Source organism: Panthera pardus, unplaced genomic scaffold, assembly GCF_024362965.1.
Source record: "Panthera pardus isolate Hobbes unplaced genomic scaffold, ASM2436296v1 HiC_scaffold_8, whole genome shotgun sequence".
NCBI classification, from domain to species: Eukaryota; Metazoa; Chordata; class Mammalia; order Carnivora; family Felidae; genus Panthera; species Panthera pardus.
Window position 1 is genome coordinate 156,022,671 of NW_026527013.1, and position 18,909 is coordinate 156,041,579.

General features: G+C 54.4%; 2 gene segments (V, D, J or C); both read left to right on the plus strand.

Annotated features, from left to right (window-relative positions):
• LOC109269138 (T cell receptor beta constant 2-like) overlaps positions 1 to 5,180 on the plus strand; it is a 57,052-nt gene extending 51,872 nt beyond the window's left edge. Inside the window, 4 exon segments of the C gene segment in view lie at positions 3,447 to 3,833; positions 4,393 to 4,410; positions 4,545 to 4,651; positions 4,917 to 5,180. Coding sequence covers positions 3,447 to 3,833; positions 4,393 to 4,410; positions 4,545 to 4,651; positions 4,917 to 4,937 — 533 coding nt within the window.
• A 1,962-nt stretch (positions 5,181 to 7,142) lies between these two features.
• LOC109268872 (T cell receptor beta constant 2-like) lies at positions 7,143 to 14,024 on the plus strand. The segment is given in 6 exon segments: positions 7,143 to 7,235; positions 8,695 to 8,791; positions 12,319 to 12,705; positions 13,265 to 13,282; positions 13,417 to 13,523; positions 13,789 to 14,024. Coding segments are annotated over 6 exon segments (723 nt in total).
• The last annotated feature ends 4,885 nt before the right edge of the window (positions 14,025 to 18,909 follow it).

Genomic DNA, 18,909 nt, shown 5'->3' on the forward strand with positions numbered 1-18,909 from the left:
TTTCAGGCTGTATGTGTACCCCCCTCCCCCTCCCAGTGCCAAAATTCTGCTACGGAAAGGGAGAAGAGAGCGGGCAGGTCCACTTGGGAAGGGTAGGAATTGCACGCAGGTGGGCAGTTTTCCTACCAGCCTGCAGTGTTGTGCAACAATGACAATTTTTTGCAAGTGGAGCCAAGCTCTCTGTCTTGGGGAAGCAAGCGGCCTCCCTGGGGGGTAGTGTGTTGGAAAAGTACAGTCCCAGGAGGACTCCGGAGACAGGGTGGGGACGGGGGCACAGCGGGAAAAGGTGCAGAGAGTGTGGGGAACAGAGTAGGTGCTAGAGCCCCCAGAAGTTTGGGTGGATGCTAGCTTCTGGAAGGAAAGTCCCCAGAGCAGCAATTCTGGGTTTGTCACACTCTTGCTGTGCTGTGGGGCAACCAGGCACAGTACTTTGGAGATAGGACTCAACTGTCTCAGGTAAGGCGCAGGACCAGGGTGGAAGAGCTGTGGTCCCTGGGACCCGGGGCCCCATCTCTCCCCACGGCTGGTTGTCAGGGGTCAGGTAAACTCTCATATCCTGGGGACCTTCTCCGGAGAGCTGTGGCTGCCATTGCTCTTGGTGTGGCTCACCTGGATCCTCTATTTGTCCTCCCTGGGTCTTCAGTCCTTGATGTGACCTCCTCGCTCTTTCCTCGGTTCATCCTTCCTTCTCATGTGTGTGCCTCTTCCCACCCTGAGCCTTCTCCTCTTTCCCCATCATATGCCTGGACCTTTCTCCAGGTCCAGAGCCACGCACCCAGGCAGAGAAGGTGGCAGAGCCCGTTCCCTGGGAGCTAGGACCTGCCCTCTGGCAGGAGACCCCCACCCCAGGTTTTACCACAGCTCCCTGCAGCTGTGCTCCTATAACTTACCCCTCCACTTTGGGATGGGCACCAGGCTCACCGTGACAGGTTGGGGGCCACGCTCCGGGCGGGGGAGGGGGGGGTGCCTATGCGTGACCCATCAGTCCAGGAAGGAGACGAGGGTGACGGACAGAAGTCCGAGCCGCCCCCTCCCTCTGGGAGTTTCTCTGGCTGCTCTGCTGTGCTTGTCTCAGACCCTCGGGGGTAGACTTGGTCTTGGGGGCTTTGTGTTTTCTTGCTGTTTTCTCATTCTCCGGTCCGCCTTCTTTCACTCTCTTCTTTTTCAGGGGTGTGTTGTTTTACTTTCCCTTCTTTATCTGAATCAGATCTTCTCCATTTTCCCTCCTGAGCTAACTCCAGTCCTTCATGGTTGACTCCATTTGGGTGAATGGGTCTGTTTTCTATGTTAAAATCCTTCTAACACCGTCCACCTGCTCAGAACTCCACCCTTGCCTTCCCTGTCCTCCTTCTCCATCTCCACCAGTCTCCAAAGACCCATGTGTGTCTTCCTGAAGGGATCTAGGGCTTTGGAGGCACAGGGGGTGGGGTATAGACTGGCGACGCTGGGGTTTAAGGGACATTTCTGAGCCCTGGGAACAGAAGGCGCGTCGCAGTGTCATGAAAGCTGCAAGGGGTGTCTGAGGGACATAGTTCTTGGCAGGATCCGAGGAGATAGGTGTGAATAAACTTTCTGATACAACTGGAAACTTAGGCCACCTTAGTAACAGATAAGGTACAAAGAAAAGAAAAGAGGCTGAGGCCCCATTTTCCAAACCTCAGGACCTGTGCTGGGATGGTAGGGTAAGGGGCCCATCACAAAACGCTAACACACCATTGGCATGCTCCGGAGGAGGGGGGCAGGCGGAGGGGAGGGCAGGGATGGGATGAGTCTGGGCTGGGAACAGAGACAAGGCGGGAAGAACGGGAGAGTTGCTCCTACCAGATTGGTTAGCTCGAGCAGACTCTGTCCTGCAGAGACAGAGGCACATGCCGATGAGTGTAATAATTAGAAAGTACAAATTACTGAGGTTCGAAATGCTGGGGCTCAAGGGATAGTTGGCAGCGGGGCAGGGGGAGGTTGAACAATCGGAAAGTGGAAATCTCAGAATCTCTGAGATCTATAAAATGGGGGTAATAGCGCCAGCCTCTGGGGGTGTTAAATTGTTAGGGACTAACTTCTACGGACACCTTTATAAAAGGCTCACCTCATCGTGATAATCCTTTCTGCTCCTGGCGCTCATCATCACGTGTCAGAGTTTGGCCTTTTTCCAACCTCTGTCTCAATTTTCCCATTAGAAACATTTTTCAAATTTGGATAAAGTGGAAACATCCGGGTTCCCCACATTTCTGCTCCAAAAAAATCATTCCTCTGGTCAATATAGAGCCATAGATGGCAGAGTCCATTCTGGTTTTAAAAAAAAGGAAGCTTAAAAGATGGATGTGTTTTCTTTTATCCCTGTGTGTCTTTACATGAGGTCATGGCTTCCAACAACTCCAGAAATTCTCCCCTATCTGACAGGCATGTAAAAGGGCCCAGGACTTTACAACATGAATGCTCAGATGAAATGGCCCTTGGAATTTGGAATTTGTTCATACCCAGCAAGGTTTTGCTGCTTTTAAAAATGTAAAGCTTGGCTGTGAACTAGGATTTCCAAAGCTGGCAGGGAGGCTTGCTGGGCATTGGAAGGAAAAAAGGGTTCAATCCATGAGCAATATCTTTCACGGGATTATAGCCAACCCGGGCAAGCTAGCACATACCCCATGTGCCCCAGTATAAGTGCAATGAATGTGGAGCATCTGGTAATAGCCAGAGACTTCATGGCTCCTCAAAGCAGGATCTATGCTAAAGAAAGAAAGAAAGAGAAAAGGGAAGGAAGAAAAGGAAAAAAGTGAGTTGGGAAAAGAAGCATTTAGGAAAAAGTATAGTCAGACGCAACAGGACAGTGAGTCTTCTAGACAACAAAGGCGAATTCTAGTACCTGCTCCCCCTCCCTAAACGGACACTCAACACCTTGTACAAGAGAACAATGATAATTAGGAAAAGTCGATTCGGTTTCCAGGATCATGTTGCTAGCAAGAGAACCCTCTGCCTCACAATCCGGTCTCATTCAGCTCTACTAAAGCTGCTTCTCCATCTAAAACAAGAGACAGTCACACGGCGAAGAGGACTTTGAATGGGGAAGAAAAAGAGACACATATACTCTTTTGATAGATATGGAACAAGGCCTTGTTTAAGAGACTCTGCAAAGACAGCCAAGAGAATCATGACCCATTGCTACCTTAGCCCAGAGAGTCTAAGTGTGTGCGTCCATGGAGGAACCCAGAAAAAAAATCGCAAAGTTGTGGGAGAATAACAACAGAGGACAGTGACGCCCAAACACACAGGACCTACAACTCCATAATTTTGCTTTAGGATGACCCCATTTCCAGCTCTCTCTGTCTCTGTCTCTCTCTGTCTCCCTCTCCATCACACACACACACACACACACACACACACACACACTGTCCTTCCAAACCCACACAGCTCTCAGACCAGGCCTGGCCCCAACCCCTCTTCCCTTGCAGAGGACCTGAAAAAGGTGAGCCCTCCCAAGGTCACAGTGTTTGAACCATCAGAAGCAGAGATCTCCAGGACCCTGAAGGCCACACTCGTGTGCCTGGCCACAGGCTTCTACCCCGACCACGTGGAGCTGAGCTGGTGGGTGAACGGGAAGGAGGTGCGCGACGGGGTCAGCACGGACCCTGAGCCCTACAAGGAACAGTCCAGCGCGAGTGGCTCCAGCTACTGTCTGAGCAGCCGGCTGAGGGTCTCCGCCACCTTCTGGCACAACCCTCGGAACCACTTCCGCTGTCAGGTCCAGTTCCACGGGCTCGGGAAGGATGACCAGTGGGACTACCCCGAGGCCAAACCCGTCACCCAGAACGTCAGTGCCGACACCTGGGGCAGAGCAGGTGAGCGGGGGGCCCGGGGGGATGGGCAGGGGGTGAGTTGGGGCACAGAAAGGGGGTCCAGGCAGGCAGGAGACCAGAAAGACTGGATGCAGAAAATGGGGGGTGGGTGGGGTGGGGCAGAGCGGGAAGACCAAAGCTCACTCTGAGGGTGAGCGGGCCCCTCGGACTCATTACTCCCCTCTCCCCCCCGCATCCTCAGCCCTGCAGGGCCTTGCCGCTGGGGCCCCTCAGTGTCCCAGCCTGTGGGGCTCAGCTCCGAGCGGGGTGCCCCCACCCCCGTACCACCACGTTCCACGGGTTTCAGGGATGACGAGGCTGCGCTGGCTCAGCACAGGAGGGACCGTCCAGCCTGAGAGCGGGCTGGTCTGAGCCTGGGAGTCCGTGCCCACCTGCGAGGCGGACTCCGCCTGTCATGTTAGTGACCTTCGTGTCGTTCTTAACTGGAGTACAGTTGACAGGCGACACCGGGTTAGTTTCAGGTGTGCCCGACTTAGCAGCTCTTCCTCTGCCTTAGGAGATGGGGTCTCTCATCCATTTCCCTCCCCCTTTTCTCTTGCAGACTGTGGCTTCACTTCGGGTGAGTGACCCTCTCCCCCGCTTCCTCTCTGCCTCCCTGGCACCAGAGCTGGGGCACCCCTGGACCCTGGGGGCGAGGGGGAGCCAGGGGCGCTGGCTCACAGGGAGCTCTGTGCTGTCCCTTCCCACCCACAGCGTCCTACCAGCAGGGGGTCCTGTCGGCCACCATCCTCTATGAGATCCTGCTGGGGAAGGCCACCCTGTATGCCTTGCTGGTCAGCATCCTCGTGCTGATGGCCAAGGTACGGAGGCGGGCAGGACGGGGAGGGCAGGCTGGAGGGAGAGGGTAGAACCTGGAATGTGAGGGGACCGCAGAGCCCGACCCGGGCCTGATATTTCCTGTGTCTCAAAGAAATGATAAGGTGGCTGCCAGACTGGGGAGAACATTACAGGATGCGGCACCAGAGGATGGGGAGAGCCAGTGACTGTACCCCAAGTCGGGCGCAGAGTCAGGTTCTCCTACTGTTCATGGCCCATGGGACCCTGACAATGCCCTCTCTTCCTCAGGTCAAGAGAAAGGATTCCTGAAGCCAGCTCGGAGGAGGAGTCCTGAGCTTCCAGTCGGCCATTGCCCCAATATGGATCCTCCTTTTCCCACTTATAGCCAGTGCTTCTGAAGAGCTGTTTTCATCCCTCTGCTCACCCCAGTAGCTACCCCTTATGTGCATGCACACGCGGTCGCTCATGACTCAACTTGCCCTAAGCCAGGGGGGCCTCGCGTGACGAAATTGACTGAATCAATAAAAATGGCCTGTTCTGGCTTGACTCTGCCTTGTGAGTGTGGGGATATGTCTTCCGCCCATCTCTGACTTCCATGTGACTCGAGTCAGGAGAGAGACCACAGGTATTCGAGGAAAGTGAGGGACCCAACCTGTGGTCGGCAATCCTCCTCCCTTGCCAGGAGAACTTTAGTAAATGTGAATGGTAGTGATGAGATGAAAAGAGGCTTACTCGGGAACAGCCCAGAAAAATGGTGACGTTTCCTACAGGAACTTCGTGTCCCCCCTGGACAAAGGTGTTCTGAGAAAGAGCCCACGCCCACAGGCGTGTCCACCGGCAACTGGTCAGGTAGCCCCGGCTAACGCAGCTTGCTTTCACACATATCGGCCAGCTCCCTTTCCGCCCTCTCACTGAGGACACGACCGTCTTCACTTGACAAGCAGGCTTCCCGGCCGCGAAGAGAACACGCTGACTTGGAGATGTATTCTCAGTAGCAGAGGGGTGTGAAAATATCCCCTGATCCCTCCCGGCAGGGTAGAAAATAAAGGCCCCTAAAACCAAGAATCGGCCCTATTGCTATTTCTAGAAATCCTTTAAGAGCTGTTGGTGGTCTCATTGTCACCATGGTGACGCGGCCCACTGTCCTGAGGATGGCACAGGGGACCCGGCATTGGTCCTCTGCCTCCTTGCTCCACGCATACCTCACTCACTCGTCTCCCCCTGCATCCCTGACCCACGTGCTCTCAGACTATTTTGCCCTCCTTTACCTGGAGTGACCTAGTACTCTGACTCCTACTTATTCTTAAAGCTTTAGCTCCAACATCTGCCCCCCAAGAAGCCTTCTCAGGAGCTTCCTTGCCCCTTACTCCCTGAGGGCGGCCCACATGCATCCTATACTTGACTACCATAGTGCCCTGTGCACACCCCCTTCATGAGACACATGCCACACTTGAAGGACACTGCCCCTTCACCCCTTCAAGCGTCCCCGCCTGACACTCGGCTCCTTGAGAACAAGGACATGTTTTATTACAGTGTCCCTGGGATATGGCATAGCACTTTGGTTCAGTGTGAGTACACAACAAACGATCTTTGAGTAAGTGAGTGCATAAAGGAGTGGGCCCCAAGTGACCCAGTTCAGGAGAAGACATCACCATAAGGCCTGTCTGAAGTAGCCACACTCACAGGACTGTGACATACAGCCTTCTCTCTGTGTTGCAACACATGAGGTACTCAGATGTGTGTGTGCACATATACAACACACACACACACGCATGTACATACAATTATATATACATATATATGAGACAACAAAAACCTCTTAAGGGATTTCTAGAAATAGCGATAGGGCTGATACTTGGTTTTAGGGACCTTTAGTATCTACAACACATATATAATATATATTGTATATATATATGCTGATATGTATGAATGCACTAATAGTGCACTAATAGTGCAAATGCGCTAACTCACTCATTAAGCCCATATCACTGCAATGTTCTGCTATTAACCCCCAAGAAAATAAAGATATTCAAGTCACTTCCCTGACCATGAGGGGGGAACTCATGTATAGAAAGCGTTGAAATACAAAGTGATGCTTTGAAATGGCAACGTGAGCTGTCTGCTAAAATGCAGCCAGAGGCTAGCTCTCGGTTTCCCACTGGGATCATCAGGGAGGAGTCTGAGAAGGTGGCAAACCCTTCAGAGAAGAGTCGGTCTGATCATCCGCATGGGCGGGTGGTGGTGGGCAGTCAGAGGCATGAACCAGAGCCGAAACAACAGGGCCAGGTGCTCGTGGGTGCTTAGCCAGAGGTGAGGTTCAGGGAATGCAGGGAAAAGACGTTAGGGAGGTCGGTGCAGGCTCATCTGAGGGCAGGCTCAGGTCCTTGCAAACAGCACGAGGCCTGGCACATAGTAGGTGCTCATGTTGCGTGTGCAATACACGAAGGACGAGGAGCTTGGGCTTAGTGCAGGGAGCACCGGGGGGTTACAGAGGTTTCCCAGCTGTCTGTCCCCATGCCACAAGCTGCCATCACCTGTTCTGTGGATTCCACTCCTGGCTCCTCCCACCCGCCTCACTATAAATGCCAGTCTGTGCAGGTGGGCACAGTGAGTCCCAGAGGGGAGACCCGGCGACATAGGTCTCCTCAGAGTGGTGTATGCCTCCGTGAAGGGGCCTCTCTGCCCCACTAGCCCTCTGCCACCTGTGCTTCCTGTCTCTGCCTGGTGGTTGGGGGAGGGGGCCAGAGGGAAGGAAATATTTTTGTATCGCGCTGTAACATTGTGGGGGTGGGAGCAGCACACAATGATTCAGGTAGAGGAGGTGCTTTTACAAAAAGCTCTGCCTCAGCAAATATCCGCACCCAGCCCAGGGAACACTCCTGGATGGGGCGTGGCTGGGAGAGGTCTCGGGAGCTGGTCCCTGATGGGCGCTCGCGTGGACCTGGACTCAGGGAACGCCTCTGTATCTCCCTGTTCCAGACAGCTTCCCAGGAAGTGTCAAAGTGGGATCATCACACAGCACTTTTCACAAACCTCGCCCTTGACAGAGTACTTGCACATGTGTTACTTGTGAAGAACTCACAACAACACTGTGGGAAAGATGTTATCCCATTTTTCAGATGAAGGAACTAAGGCCAGAGAGGTTGCAGGCCCTGTAAGTACTAAGAGACGGGGGTCTAGCCTGAAACACTTCCTAACTCCAGCCCAAACCACCCTTCACCAATCCCCATTCATTTTCCACCTCCACTGTCTTGTCCCCAAGCCAAGCTGATTCTCCTCTGCAAATTGGCCATGACCTCCTGCAGTATCCAGGTTACTATGTCAGGCTAGTTCCCTAAGTGGGGAGAGAGAGAAGCCTGGGAAGGAGAAGACTGCACCCTCAGCTCGTGCCAAGGGAAGTAGGAAGAAGCAGAAATTTTTGGCAGCCCCTGCCCACTGTGCTACAATAATGAGCAGCACTTTGGGCCAGGGACCCGGCTCACTGTCCTAGGTAAGAAAGCTCCAGGTGGGAGGGAGGGTGCGTTGCCCAGCCTGGACACCTCCCGCACCGACCCTGGCTCTCAAGGAGTGGGTGCTGGCCCCTCCTGGGCCCTAGTCCGGGAAGGCAGGTTTGAGTCTGGGTTCCCAAGGCCGTGCAAACACCGGGCAGCTGTATTTTGGGGCTGGTTCCAAGCTGATCGTGCTGGGTAAGGACCGAGCGCTCCGCGGGGTGGGATGGAGAGGTGGGCAGCTGCCCGGCTCCGTTTGGGGGTCCCGCTCAGAGGCGGGGCTCAGCGCCAGGGCCGGGACTCCCGGGGTCCGGGTGCGGGGCGCGCAAGGGAGCTGGGCTGGCGGGAGAGGGCAGCGCCGGGTTTTTGTCCTGGGGCTCTGGGCCGTGAGCACAGAAACTCAGTATTTCGGCACAGGTACCCGGCTGACCGTGCTAGGTAAGCGGGGGTGCCCGGGGGGCGCCGGGGAACGCGACGGGGCCGGGGACAGGGGGGCGGGCCTGTTTTTGTGCCGCGCCCGGGGGCTGTGAGCCAAAATCCTCTGTACTTCGGCTCCGGAACCCGGCTGTCGGTGCTAGGTGAGCGCGGCGGGGGGCGGCCGGGTGCGCGGCAGGGGGCCCGGGGCTGTGCAGCCTCCGCCCCGACCTTCGGCCGGCAGCCGGCTGACCGTCGTGGGTGAGTGGTCGCGGGGTCGGGAGGGAAGGCGGCGGGTGCCAGGGCCGGTCCCGCCTGCGCACCACCTGGGCACCCCCTGGGCACCCGCTGGGCGCCCGCCGGGCTCCCCGCGCCGGCCAGGGCTGAGAGGCGGGGTGGGCGCTGCTGGGTTTGCGTGCGGGGCTGGACCTCTGTGCTCCTACGAGCGCTATTTCGGCCCCGGCACCAGGCTCACCGTCTTAGGTAAGGTTGGGGAGTCTGCCCCCCCCCCACCGGCGTCCCCGTCCCAGCCCCTCTGTCCCCGTGGAAGGGGCTGGTGGGCCGGGGCGCGCTGTCCATCTGCGCGGCCAGCCCTGCAAGGGGGGCGGGGACCGGGTCCTCCCGGCCGGGAACCAGGCGGAGGGCAAAGGGAGCTTTAGGTCTCTTTTCCTGCTCCGGAGGTACTTAGGGCCAGGGTGAGTGGGGGACGAGAGGGTTGATTAGGACTCAGGGCCACCGGATTAGAGGACCAGACAGAGAAGGGAAACTCCGGGCTGGGGGAGGCGCAGATGTAGCTGCTACGCAGAGCTGGGAGCTGGAGCGGGGGGGGGGGGGGGGGGGGGGGAAGCAGGGCCAGCAAGGGATGGCGGGCACCCAGCCTAGCCGGCTCCTGGAGGGGTCGATGGAGGGGAGGCCGCTGGACAGAGGAGGAAAGGGATGAAAAGCGGGAGAGGAAGAGAGAGGCCAGAAAAATAGTGAAGGAAGGCATCAAACAAGCAGGGTTCCCTGATTTACTGTTCAGCATTTAAAATTAGATTTAACCCCCTGCCTTTCTCTCCTAAGCGGGAGGCCCCTGAGGTGTGCCTACAGCACCAGTCCTGCCTTGGGCTGGACTGGAACCTCAGCCCGGGGGGGGGGGGGGGGGGGGGGGGGGGTGCATTCACAACCCCTCATGTCTCCCTCTGCCCCCACCCCCACCCCAGCCTGAAATCTCAGACCTCACACCAAGTTCAACAGCCCAGGTGGGCAGGAGTTCATTTGTCCCAAACATACATTGAAATGCAGACTTGGTGTTTGTGGGTTGAGAAAACTTCCCAGGGGGATCCCAAGCTCCTAGATCTGGAAAGCACCTGGATGGAACATCCCCTGGCGCTGAGAATGTTGAGGCCACAGAGGGGAAGAAACTCACAAGACTGGTACAGGAACCTGGACTATTTTGATGACAACAGGCACTATTTGCAGTTAGACTGTCATTAAGCTGGAGCCAGTGGGGCTTGGCTAAACTTTGTCCCGGGGAAAGGCCAGATTCCTGCAATCAGCAGGGGTGAGGGAAAGACCAGGCTTTAGAGCCAGAGAAAACTGGGTCCCAATCCCTGGCTCACTAGTGAGCGGGTGACCTTGGGCAGATGAATCTGTGTGAAGCTGGGTCCCCTCTACAATGTCATCACCAATACCTACCACTTACTATTGCTGTGCAGATGACATAGGACCCTGTAGGTCAAGTACTCGGCAATGGCGGATTGTTATCATTCAGCCCTTCTCTTCCCCACCCTTCCCCTCGGTGGTCCCTGGGGGGTGAGGGCAGAGGGTGAGCCCAGTGCCAAAGGAGGGACAGGATTTGACCTGTGGATAATGGAGAGGAGGCCTGGCTATATGTGAGAGGTGGACTGGGAACAAGAAAGAAACTTCACAAATCTGCCTGAGGCTAGTCCAACCCACAGAGCGGATACAAACAGAGGCTCACTGGTACCAAACTTACACCCACCTAGGCAAGCTCACCCACACCCCGCAGGGACTCACAAACATGGAAGGATAAAGTGACCCGGCCTCACAAGGAGCTGTGTAGACAGTGCCCTAGAGTGCCGTCCAGCTCCTGTTTGTCCTGCCAGTAAACATCACACGTGGCTCAAAGGACATCATTAATTTTGCAGGAAGAACTGAGTGTTTGCCAATGAGGGGGTCAGAGGGGTGCCCCAGGAAAGCTGGTACAATTCCAGAGCCAGGGTCTTTGAGACAAGACTGAACACGCCAGGCTGACCAGGGAGGTTGATGGAGCTGGGCAAGTATAGCTATTAGTTAGCCTGTTAGCACTTCAGGCTGGGTCAGCCAGGAAAAACCTAGGGACATAGGGGCAGTTAGCAAGTAGACGTTCGCAGGGAGAGGAAGCTGACAGGTTGGGAGGCCAGATCAGCTCAAAAGGAAAATGCCAGGCTCTTGTTAAGAATTTCAAGATGGTGACAGCAGCCGGGAAGCCAAGAGTGGGGCCTTTGTAAACGTGGGGTCCTGAACACGGGTCACACACCCATGAGGCTGGCCCTGGAAGTTAGGTCACAGCCCTAGAAATGTGAAGCATCCCCTAGAAGAACATTTTCTCCATCTTCCAGGCTAAACTAGATTCTCATAAGAATGAGATTTTGCATTTTAACAGAATTGCCAAGAAACAAACGAAAAAATCAGCAGAAAGCAAAGGAGTGGGATAAAATGAATGGAGAGCAGGCCCAGGAGAAGTGAGCCAGGCTGATGAGAAGGTGGCCTGGGCCTTTACCCAAGACTCTGCAGAGGAGACGCTCAGGACAAAACTTGTCTCAAAGCAACTGCTAGCAAGAATTTGCTCTGAGGATCTCAGATGCTTATTTAGGGAGCTGATTGGTAGAAAAAAGGGATAACATTTGGAAGCAAAAGAGCAAAGAAGGTTGAAGAATCCTTGAATTTGACATAAGGAGACATTGCTCTCCGTCTGAGCTTAGGAACCTTGGGGGGTACCCGAAGGCAGATGAATGGCTAGGATGACCTCATGAACCTCAAAAAAAAAAAAGTCAGAAAATCTCACATTCTCATGAGCACACCATAAAACAAAAGTGTACCCTCACACAGGTGCACGACCCTATGCCATCTGTATATTGTCATCTGAAGAAAATCCCCAGCCCCCAAATGCCCTCCTTATCCCCAGTTCCCCATTACACCTGAGCCTCTTAGATTCAGATGCAATTCACCGGCTCAGGACGGGAGCCTTCTGAATGTTTACATCACGTAAACCCCCCAGCCCCTCTGGAGAGTCAGTGTCCTAATCCTCCCTTCACAAGAAGGAAGAATGATGCAGGGAAATTAAGACATCATCCGAAAGTCACAGTGGTGGGCAACGTCAAGTTTTAGGATTTGGATCCTATTATTCTGATTCCAATCCTGTGCTCGCTCCCCTGAAATAACTACTACATAATATGGTGAAATGTAGACAGGTGAGCTTTTACTGATGGAGAAGAAATCAAATAACATTAATGAAGGGACATTACTCAAAATGTCTGTAGGGTAACTACAAAGGACAGGAAAGGCAGGAGAACAATGACAGAGGAATGGGACAGTGACCCCCAAACACACAGGACCTACAACTCCATAATTTTGCTTTAGGATGACCCCATTTCCAGCTCTCTCTGTCTCTGTCTCTCTCTGTCTCTCTCTGTCTCCCTCTCCATCACACGCGCGCACACACACACACACACACACACACACTGTCCTTCCAAACCCAGACAGCTCTCAGACCAGGCCTGGCCCCAACCCCTCTTCCCTTACAGAGGACCTAAAAAAGGTGAGCCCTCCCAAGGTCACAGTGTTTGAACCATCAGAAGCAGAGATCTCCAGGACCCTGAAGGCCACGCTCGTGTGCCTGGCCACAGGCTTCTACCCCGACCACGTGGAGCTGAGCTGGTGGGTGAACGGGAAGGAGGTGCGCGACGGGGTCAGCACGGACCCTGAGCCCTACAAGGAACAGTCCAGCGCGAGTGGCTCCAGCTACTGTCTGAGCAGCCGGCTGAGGGTCTCCGCCACCTTCTGGCACAACCCTCGGAACCACTTCCGCTGTCAGGTCCAGTTCCACGGGCTCGGGAAGGATGACCAGTGGGACTACCCCGAGGCCAAACCCGTCACCCAGAACGTCAGTGCCGACACCTGGGGCAGAGCAGGTGAGCGGGGGGCCCGGGGGGATGGGCAGGGGGTGAGTTGGGGCACAGAAAGGGGGTCCAGGCAGGCAGGAGACCAGAAAGACTGGATGCAGAAAATGGGGGGTGGGTGGGGTGGGGCAGAGCGGGAAGACCAAAGCTCACTCTGAGGGTGAGCGGGCCCCTCGGACTCATTACTCCCCTCTCCCCCCCGCATCCTCAGCCCCGCAGGGCCTTGCCGCTGGGGCCCCTCAGTGTCCCAGCCCGTGGGGCTCAGCTCCGAGCGGGGTGCCCCCACCCCCGTGCCACCACATTCCACGGGTTTCAGGGATGACGAGGCTGCGCTGGCTCAGCACAGGAGGGACCGTCCAGCCTGAGAGCGGGCTGGTCTGAGCCTGGGAGTCCGTGCCCACCTGCGAGGCGGACTCCTCCTGTCATGTTAGTGACCTTCGTGTCGTTCTTAACTGGAGTACAGTTGACAGGTGACACCGGGTTAGTTTCAGGTGTGCCCGACTTAGCAGCTCTTCCTCTGCCTTAGGAGATGGGGTCTCTCATCCATTTCTCTCCCCCTTTTCTCTTGCAGACTGTGGCTTCACTTCGGGTGAGTGACCCTCTCCCCCACTTCCTCTCTGCCTCCCTGGCACCAGAGCTGGGGCACCCCTGGACCCTGGGGGCAAGGGGGAGCCAGGGGCACTGGCTCACAGGGAGCTCTGTGCTGTCCCTTCCCACCCACAGCGTCCTACCAGCAGGGGGTCCTGTCGGCCACCATCCTCTATGAGATCCTGCTGGGGAAGGCCACCCTATATGCCTTGCTGGTCAGCATCCTCGTGCTGATGGCCAAGGTACGGAGGCGGGCAGGACGGGGAGGGCAGGCTGGAGGGAGAGGGTAGAACCTGGAATGTGAGGGGACCGCAGAGCCCGACCCGGGCCTGATATTTCCTGTGTCTCAAAGAAATGATAAGGTGGCTGCCAGACTGGGGAGAACGTTACAGAATGCGGCACCAGAGGATGGGGAGAGCCAGCGGCTGTACCCCAAGTCAGGTGCAGAGTCAGGTTCTCTTACTGTTTGTGGCCCCTGGGACCCTGACAATGCCCTCTCTTCCTCAGGGCAAGAGAAAGGATTCCTGAGGCCAGCTCCAAAAGCGTATCCTGAGTTCATAATCCTCACCCCGGATTCTCCTTTACATGCTTCCAGCCTGTGTTTCTAAAAGCGTGATTCTCTCTCCGCCTCTTATCTCCTTCCTGCCGGGTTATCTGTCCCTTCGCCCCACTTCCCTGTGGATTGAGCTCCTCAGCCCTGACACTGAAAGAGACTAAAACAATAAAAAGCGTCGTGCCAGGCCTGTCTGTGTCTCAGAAGTGTCTGTGAAGTTCTGCCCTCCAAAGACCTAGCAAAGGCACCACCCCTCTGGCACATGAAACCACTGACCCTTCTTCCTAAGCGATGCTGCTTCCTCCCGTTCATCCTGAGGGAGGATGGGCTCCCTGATTCACACCAGCCATTCCAGGCTCCCGGTGTGTGGGGTTGGTCTGCAGGGTAAGGAGCTGGGCACAAGAGAGCCCTAACCCCACCTTGGCATGGGGCACAGGGCAGGGCAACCTGTGTGTTGGAATGCTTGGTCATTTCTCAATTCGAGACTCAAGTTTCATTTATTATGCATTTAGGTTTTATCCACGTCTGTTCTTAATGCCTCCTTCAGACCTAGCTCCAGTCTGCCTATCTAGAAGAATCCCGAAGAAGGCACAGAGTTGAAACCCCTGATAAGTGAAGTCCAGAGATCTCACAGAAGTGGGGCATGTGGAGGCAGGCCCTGGGGGAGGGGGGAGGGGGGGTCCGGTAGGGGCTGAGGTGTGACACCTGAGTGACCCTTCGCTCAGTGGGATGGAGAGCGGGCCACCCCAAATGCAGCCCGTCAAGCACATCCGCCTGGGCAGAGACAGTTATCTTCCTGGGGTAAACTCTGGGTTCACATGCAAATCACAGTCACTGCGGTAGAACATTGCACCAGGGGAAGGGAGGGATGCACCAGGGGAAAGAAGGCACAGACTGGGGAGAGAGACCGGAGATAAGCTGGCTTAGGCAGAAAGGGGTGAGAAGGAAGTCTGAAAGCTGAGAAAGATTGAGGAAGGTGGCATCCCTTTTTGGTAGCCTGCTTGGTTCCAGACTTGGGGCTGGACGAGGCACAAGGGTGCCCCAGTTCATCCCCATGGTGACCCTAGAAACAGGTGTCATTCTCCCTACTCCACTGGTAAGGAAGCCACCGTTCGCAGATCAAATGGCTGGTAAGCCGGGAAAATGCGGCACATTCTTTTGAAGATGGAAATTCAGGAAGCTCTTTCCAAGTAGTGGCCAGAGGGGTGTGACTGTCCCCGGGTGACGTTGGAGTAGCTGCCCCCAACCTCCAGCCCAAGACCCACAGTAACAGAGTAAAGGGACCTTGATCCCTGGGTGTATTTGTTTCTTAGCATTGCAGTAACAAAGAACCACAAACCTGATGGTTTTAACAGTAGAAATTTATTCTCTCACTGTTCTGAAGGCCAGAAGGCCAAAACCAACGCGTGGGCAGTGCCGCATCCCTTTTTAGAAGCTCCAGGGGGGAGAATCTTCTCTGCTTCTTCCCACCTCTGGCATTCTTGGTGGCCCTTGGCTCTGACAGCATCCTTCCAACTTTAGGCCTGTCTGCACATCACCTTCTTCCCATGTTCTTGGGCCTGGATTTCCCCCTTATTTTTTCCTATTACAACACAAGCCGTTGGATTTAGGACACACCCTGAATTCAGAAGGATTTCATCCAGAGATGAAAAGTTTACATCTGCAAAGACCTTGTTTACAAATTGGGTCACATTCTGGGGTTCTGGGTGGGCATGAATTCTGGGGGGACGCTATTCATCCCACTGCACTGAGTGTCTAGGAACCGGGGAGGGGGGTGGTTAAGGGTTCTCTAGACCCAGCTCACACAGGCCAGGAAAGGACATGGCCAAGGGTGGGGGTGACCCTGGGAATGCCTCACACGCCTGCAATTTCCCATCAGTTGTAATTATTTCTAGATTTCTCAAACAGCAGCAGTTTTTTAGTTGTTGTTCATTTGTTTTTATAATGACTAAGAAGCCCCCAAATGGGGGGGTTTAGGTCCTAGACCAGTACCTAGAAGAGCAGCACCTCCCATGCTTAGACAGGCATGGCTCTTCCTCACGAAGGTGGGCCAGGGACAGTAGGCACAGAAGGGACAAGAATGTGCCTCGGAGAGAGGAGGGTGTTGTGTGGGCCAGAGGGGGTGGCCGGGGACAGGGCATCGAGGACAGGCATTTGTGGGCGCAGAGAAGTGAGGGGGACTGAGCAAGAGCAGGACAGAGATGGAGGGGAGGTGGGAAGAGGAGATCCCCCCCACAGGAAATGGGGCCTGCAGGCTTGGTGATCCTCATAGGGGGCCTGCTGAGCAGGGGCACTGGCAGCTGGGAGGATGTGGGCGGAGGTGAGGACCCAAGGAATGTCCTCTGGAGGATGAATGAGTCTCTACCTGCCCGCTCCAGGAGACGTAATAGAGATGGAGAAAGTTACAAATGTCATCTAGTCCCCACCCCACAGCCCGCTTGACCCAAGGAGAGCCTCCTTCCCCAAATCTTTACAGCTGCTTTCTTGTCTCCCTCAGACAACACCCCCCAGCTCCCCAGTATTCAACTCCCAGCACTAGGAAGTTAACTTCTTCTGCCTCTGTCCCTCTCTCTGGTTTCTAAGTAGGTCTTTCGGAACCAATACTGGGCATCCCATCCATCCTTCCCCAGGTGAAACTGAGCAAAGACAGGTTAGATGTAAGGCAATCCTAACATTTATTGCATGAATGGGGACACTACTGAGAGCGAGAGACGGGATTCTGGGACAAAGGAGGTGAATAAGGATTGTCCCGGCAAAGTAGGATATGTGGCCTTTCCAATTAAAGGGGCTCCCAAGTGGGGTGCCTGGTGGCTCAGTCGGTTAAGCATCCGACTTCGGCTCAGGTCATGATCTCGTGGTCTGTGAGTTTGAGCCCTGCGTCGGGCTCTGTGCTGACAGCTCGGAGCCTGGAGCCTGCTTCAGATTTTGTCTCCCTCTCTCTCTGTCCCTCCCCAGCTTGTGTTCTCTCTTTCGCAAAAATAAATAATTTTTTTTAATTTTTTAAAAAATAAAAATAAAGGGGCCCCCAAAGAGTTTCTGGGTTCAGAGTTATCCCTGTAATGGGACAGCACTGAAGCAACTCATCATTGGCCCAGGCCTGTCTGCCTGTTCCAACCCAAGGTTCACTTAAACTTCATCCCATTGAAGAAACCTGTGGGCAGAAGGTAATCTAGGGACAAACTCCACAAGTGAGACCAGTACAGGGGCAAAACATGCTTACTGAATGAAGAAACTTAGAAGCAAAACATCTCTAGGAGGATGTCCAGGGCCCCCAAGTTCTCACCATCGCTGGGACACAGCCAGACTCGTCATGGGCAGCTCCCCAGGAAAAGAACCTCAACCCTGTGACCTTTAGAGATTTACTTAGAAATTAAGAGGGAAAAGGGAGCATCCAACTGGTCATGTAATCAGAAGAACATCCTGGTGGGGGATGAGATTCCTATGGAGAAGGGCTGCTCAAGCCACTGTCACTTGCCCAGAAGAATTTTTCTATCAGCACAAGTATCCGTCAAAGACCCACACAGCTTCCTACTGCATGGCTCATGGCCAAGCTACACAGGCTGGGCAACGGGGATGGGGGAAGAAGGTGCTGGGACCATCCAAGAGACAAAGATGTTTTTTCTCTCTTAAGTAAATAACTAGGGAGGAGGGAGGGGGGAGAAGAAAGAGAATAGGATTGTAGAACAAGGTGGGGGGAAGATCCTGATAGATACTAATATATCCATTTCCTGCCATAAGACATTTCCTTATTTTTCTTCTTCCATAGGGACCCAGGGAAGGGCAGCCTGACTGATCTCAGCCCCTAACAGTCAGTGTGACACATAGCCCTAAATGTCCTATGTAGGAGGAGCATTCGTGAGATCATTGATGTGAGAACGGAGGACTGGTACTTGAGCCCTCTCTTGAAACTATACGTGTACCACAAAAACACGCTCATGCCTACACATATTTTCATTTAGGGGTGCTAACAGATGCTGGTGGAGATCACAAATGGCTACAACACCCATATCAATTCTCAGCATGACGCCTGACATATGGATGGATTGCTCTTCTGCTCACCCACTGACCTCTTCTCAAACTTTCATCACCCGGTTCACTTTTGCCCCGTCCATGGAAATTACTCTATGCCCGTATAAGACACAGAGCCTGGAAGGCCATAAAGCCTGGACAACAATTTTAATTATGGTTCATTCCCATTGCTTGTGGCAGACTCCCATAGTTACCAGAAGGGTGACTGCTTGGCCTTAATAACCCATAATCTGAGATGTTAACCAAACAAAATGTTTCCTGCCTCAGTCCACAGTTGGATATCCTCCCCTCCCATCTTGGAGACTTTCTTCTCTCGAGCTGTGTTTATGGAGCTGAGGTCCCCGGGTTCCTTAACATAATATACCTGTCTGTTTCTCTTTAGGGTTTACTGTGACAGCACCGAACCATGTCCTGAATCATGTCCTTCCAACAGAGGACATAGTCTCTGCTCACCACATGCCCACAGTCCCAATTACATTGGGACTCTCCTCCATTTCCACCCACTATCTTTACTTTTTTGTACTTCACTCCTAATAGGGTTCCCTCCTTGGGAAACATGGGGTCCCAGAGGTCAGTGAGTGGATCTGTATGTCAACAAGAAGGACCTGAAAATGAGCCCACGGCTGTGACTATCTCCCCAGGATAGTGTCATCAGCCAGCTCTAACTTATCTCAGCTGTCCTCCATGAGTATGAAGTGTGGTCTTCACAGGAGACTGAACCCCAGGGCCCTACTGCTTCCCAGTCAAACTCATTGACATAAAGAAGTGGTTTTTAAGATAGTGGCTTGAGGGTGGTCCTGGGCATGACCACTCCTGCCCAAGTCCTGGGCCACTCCAGCGATTCCAGCTCGGTCCTCTGGAACCCTCACTCCCACGGTAAGACTTCTTCTTGACTGGGGCGGGGAATCATATACACTCTGGGTGGTAAGGAAGCATGCACTGCAGTCTTGCACCCCCCCAGTTATGCTTGACCTGTCCTGGGAACAGAGAACCCCCCATCTGAGCAGGCCATTTCATCACCGGATGGCTCTCATGAAGAATTCTAT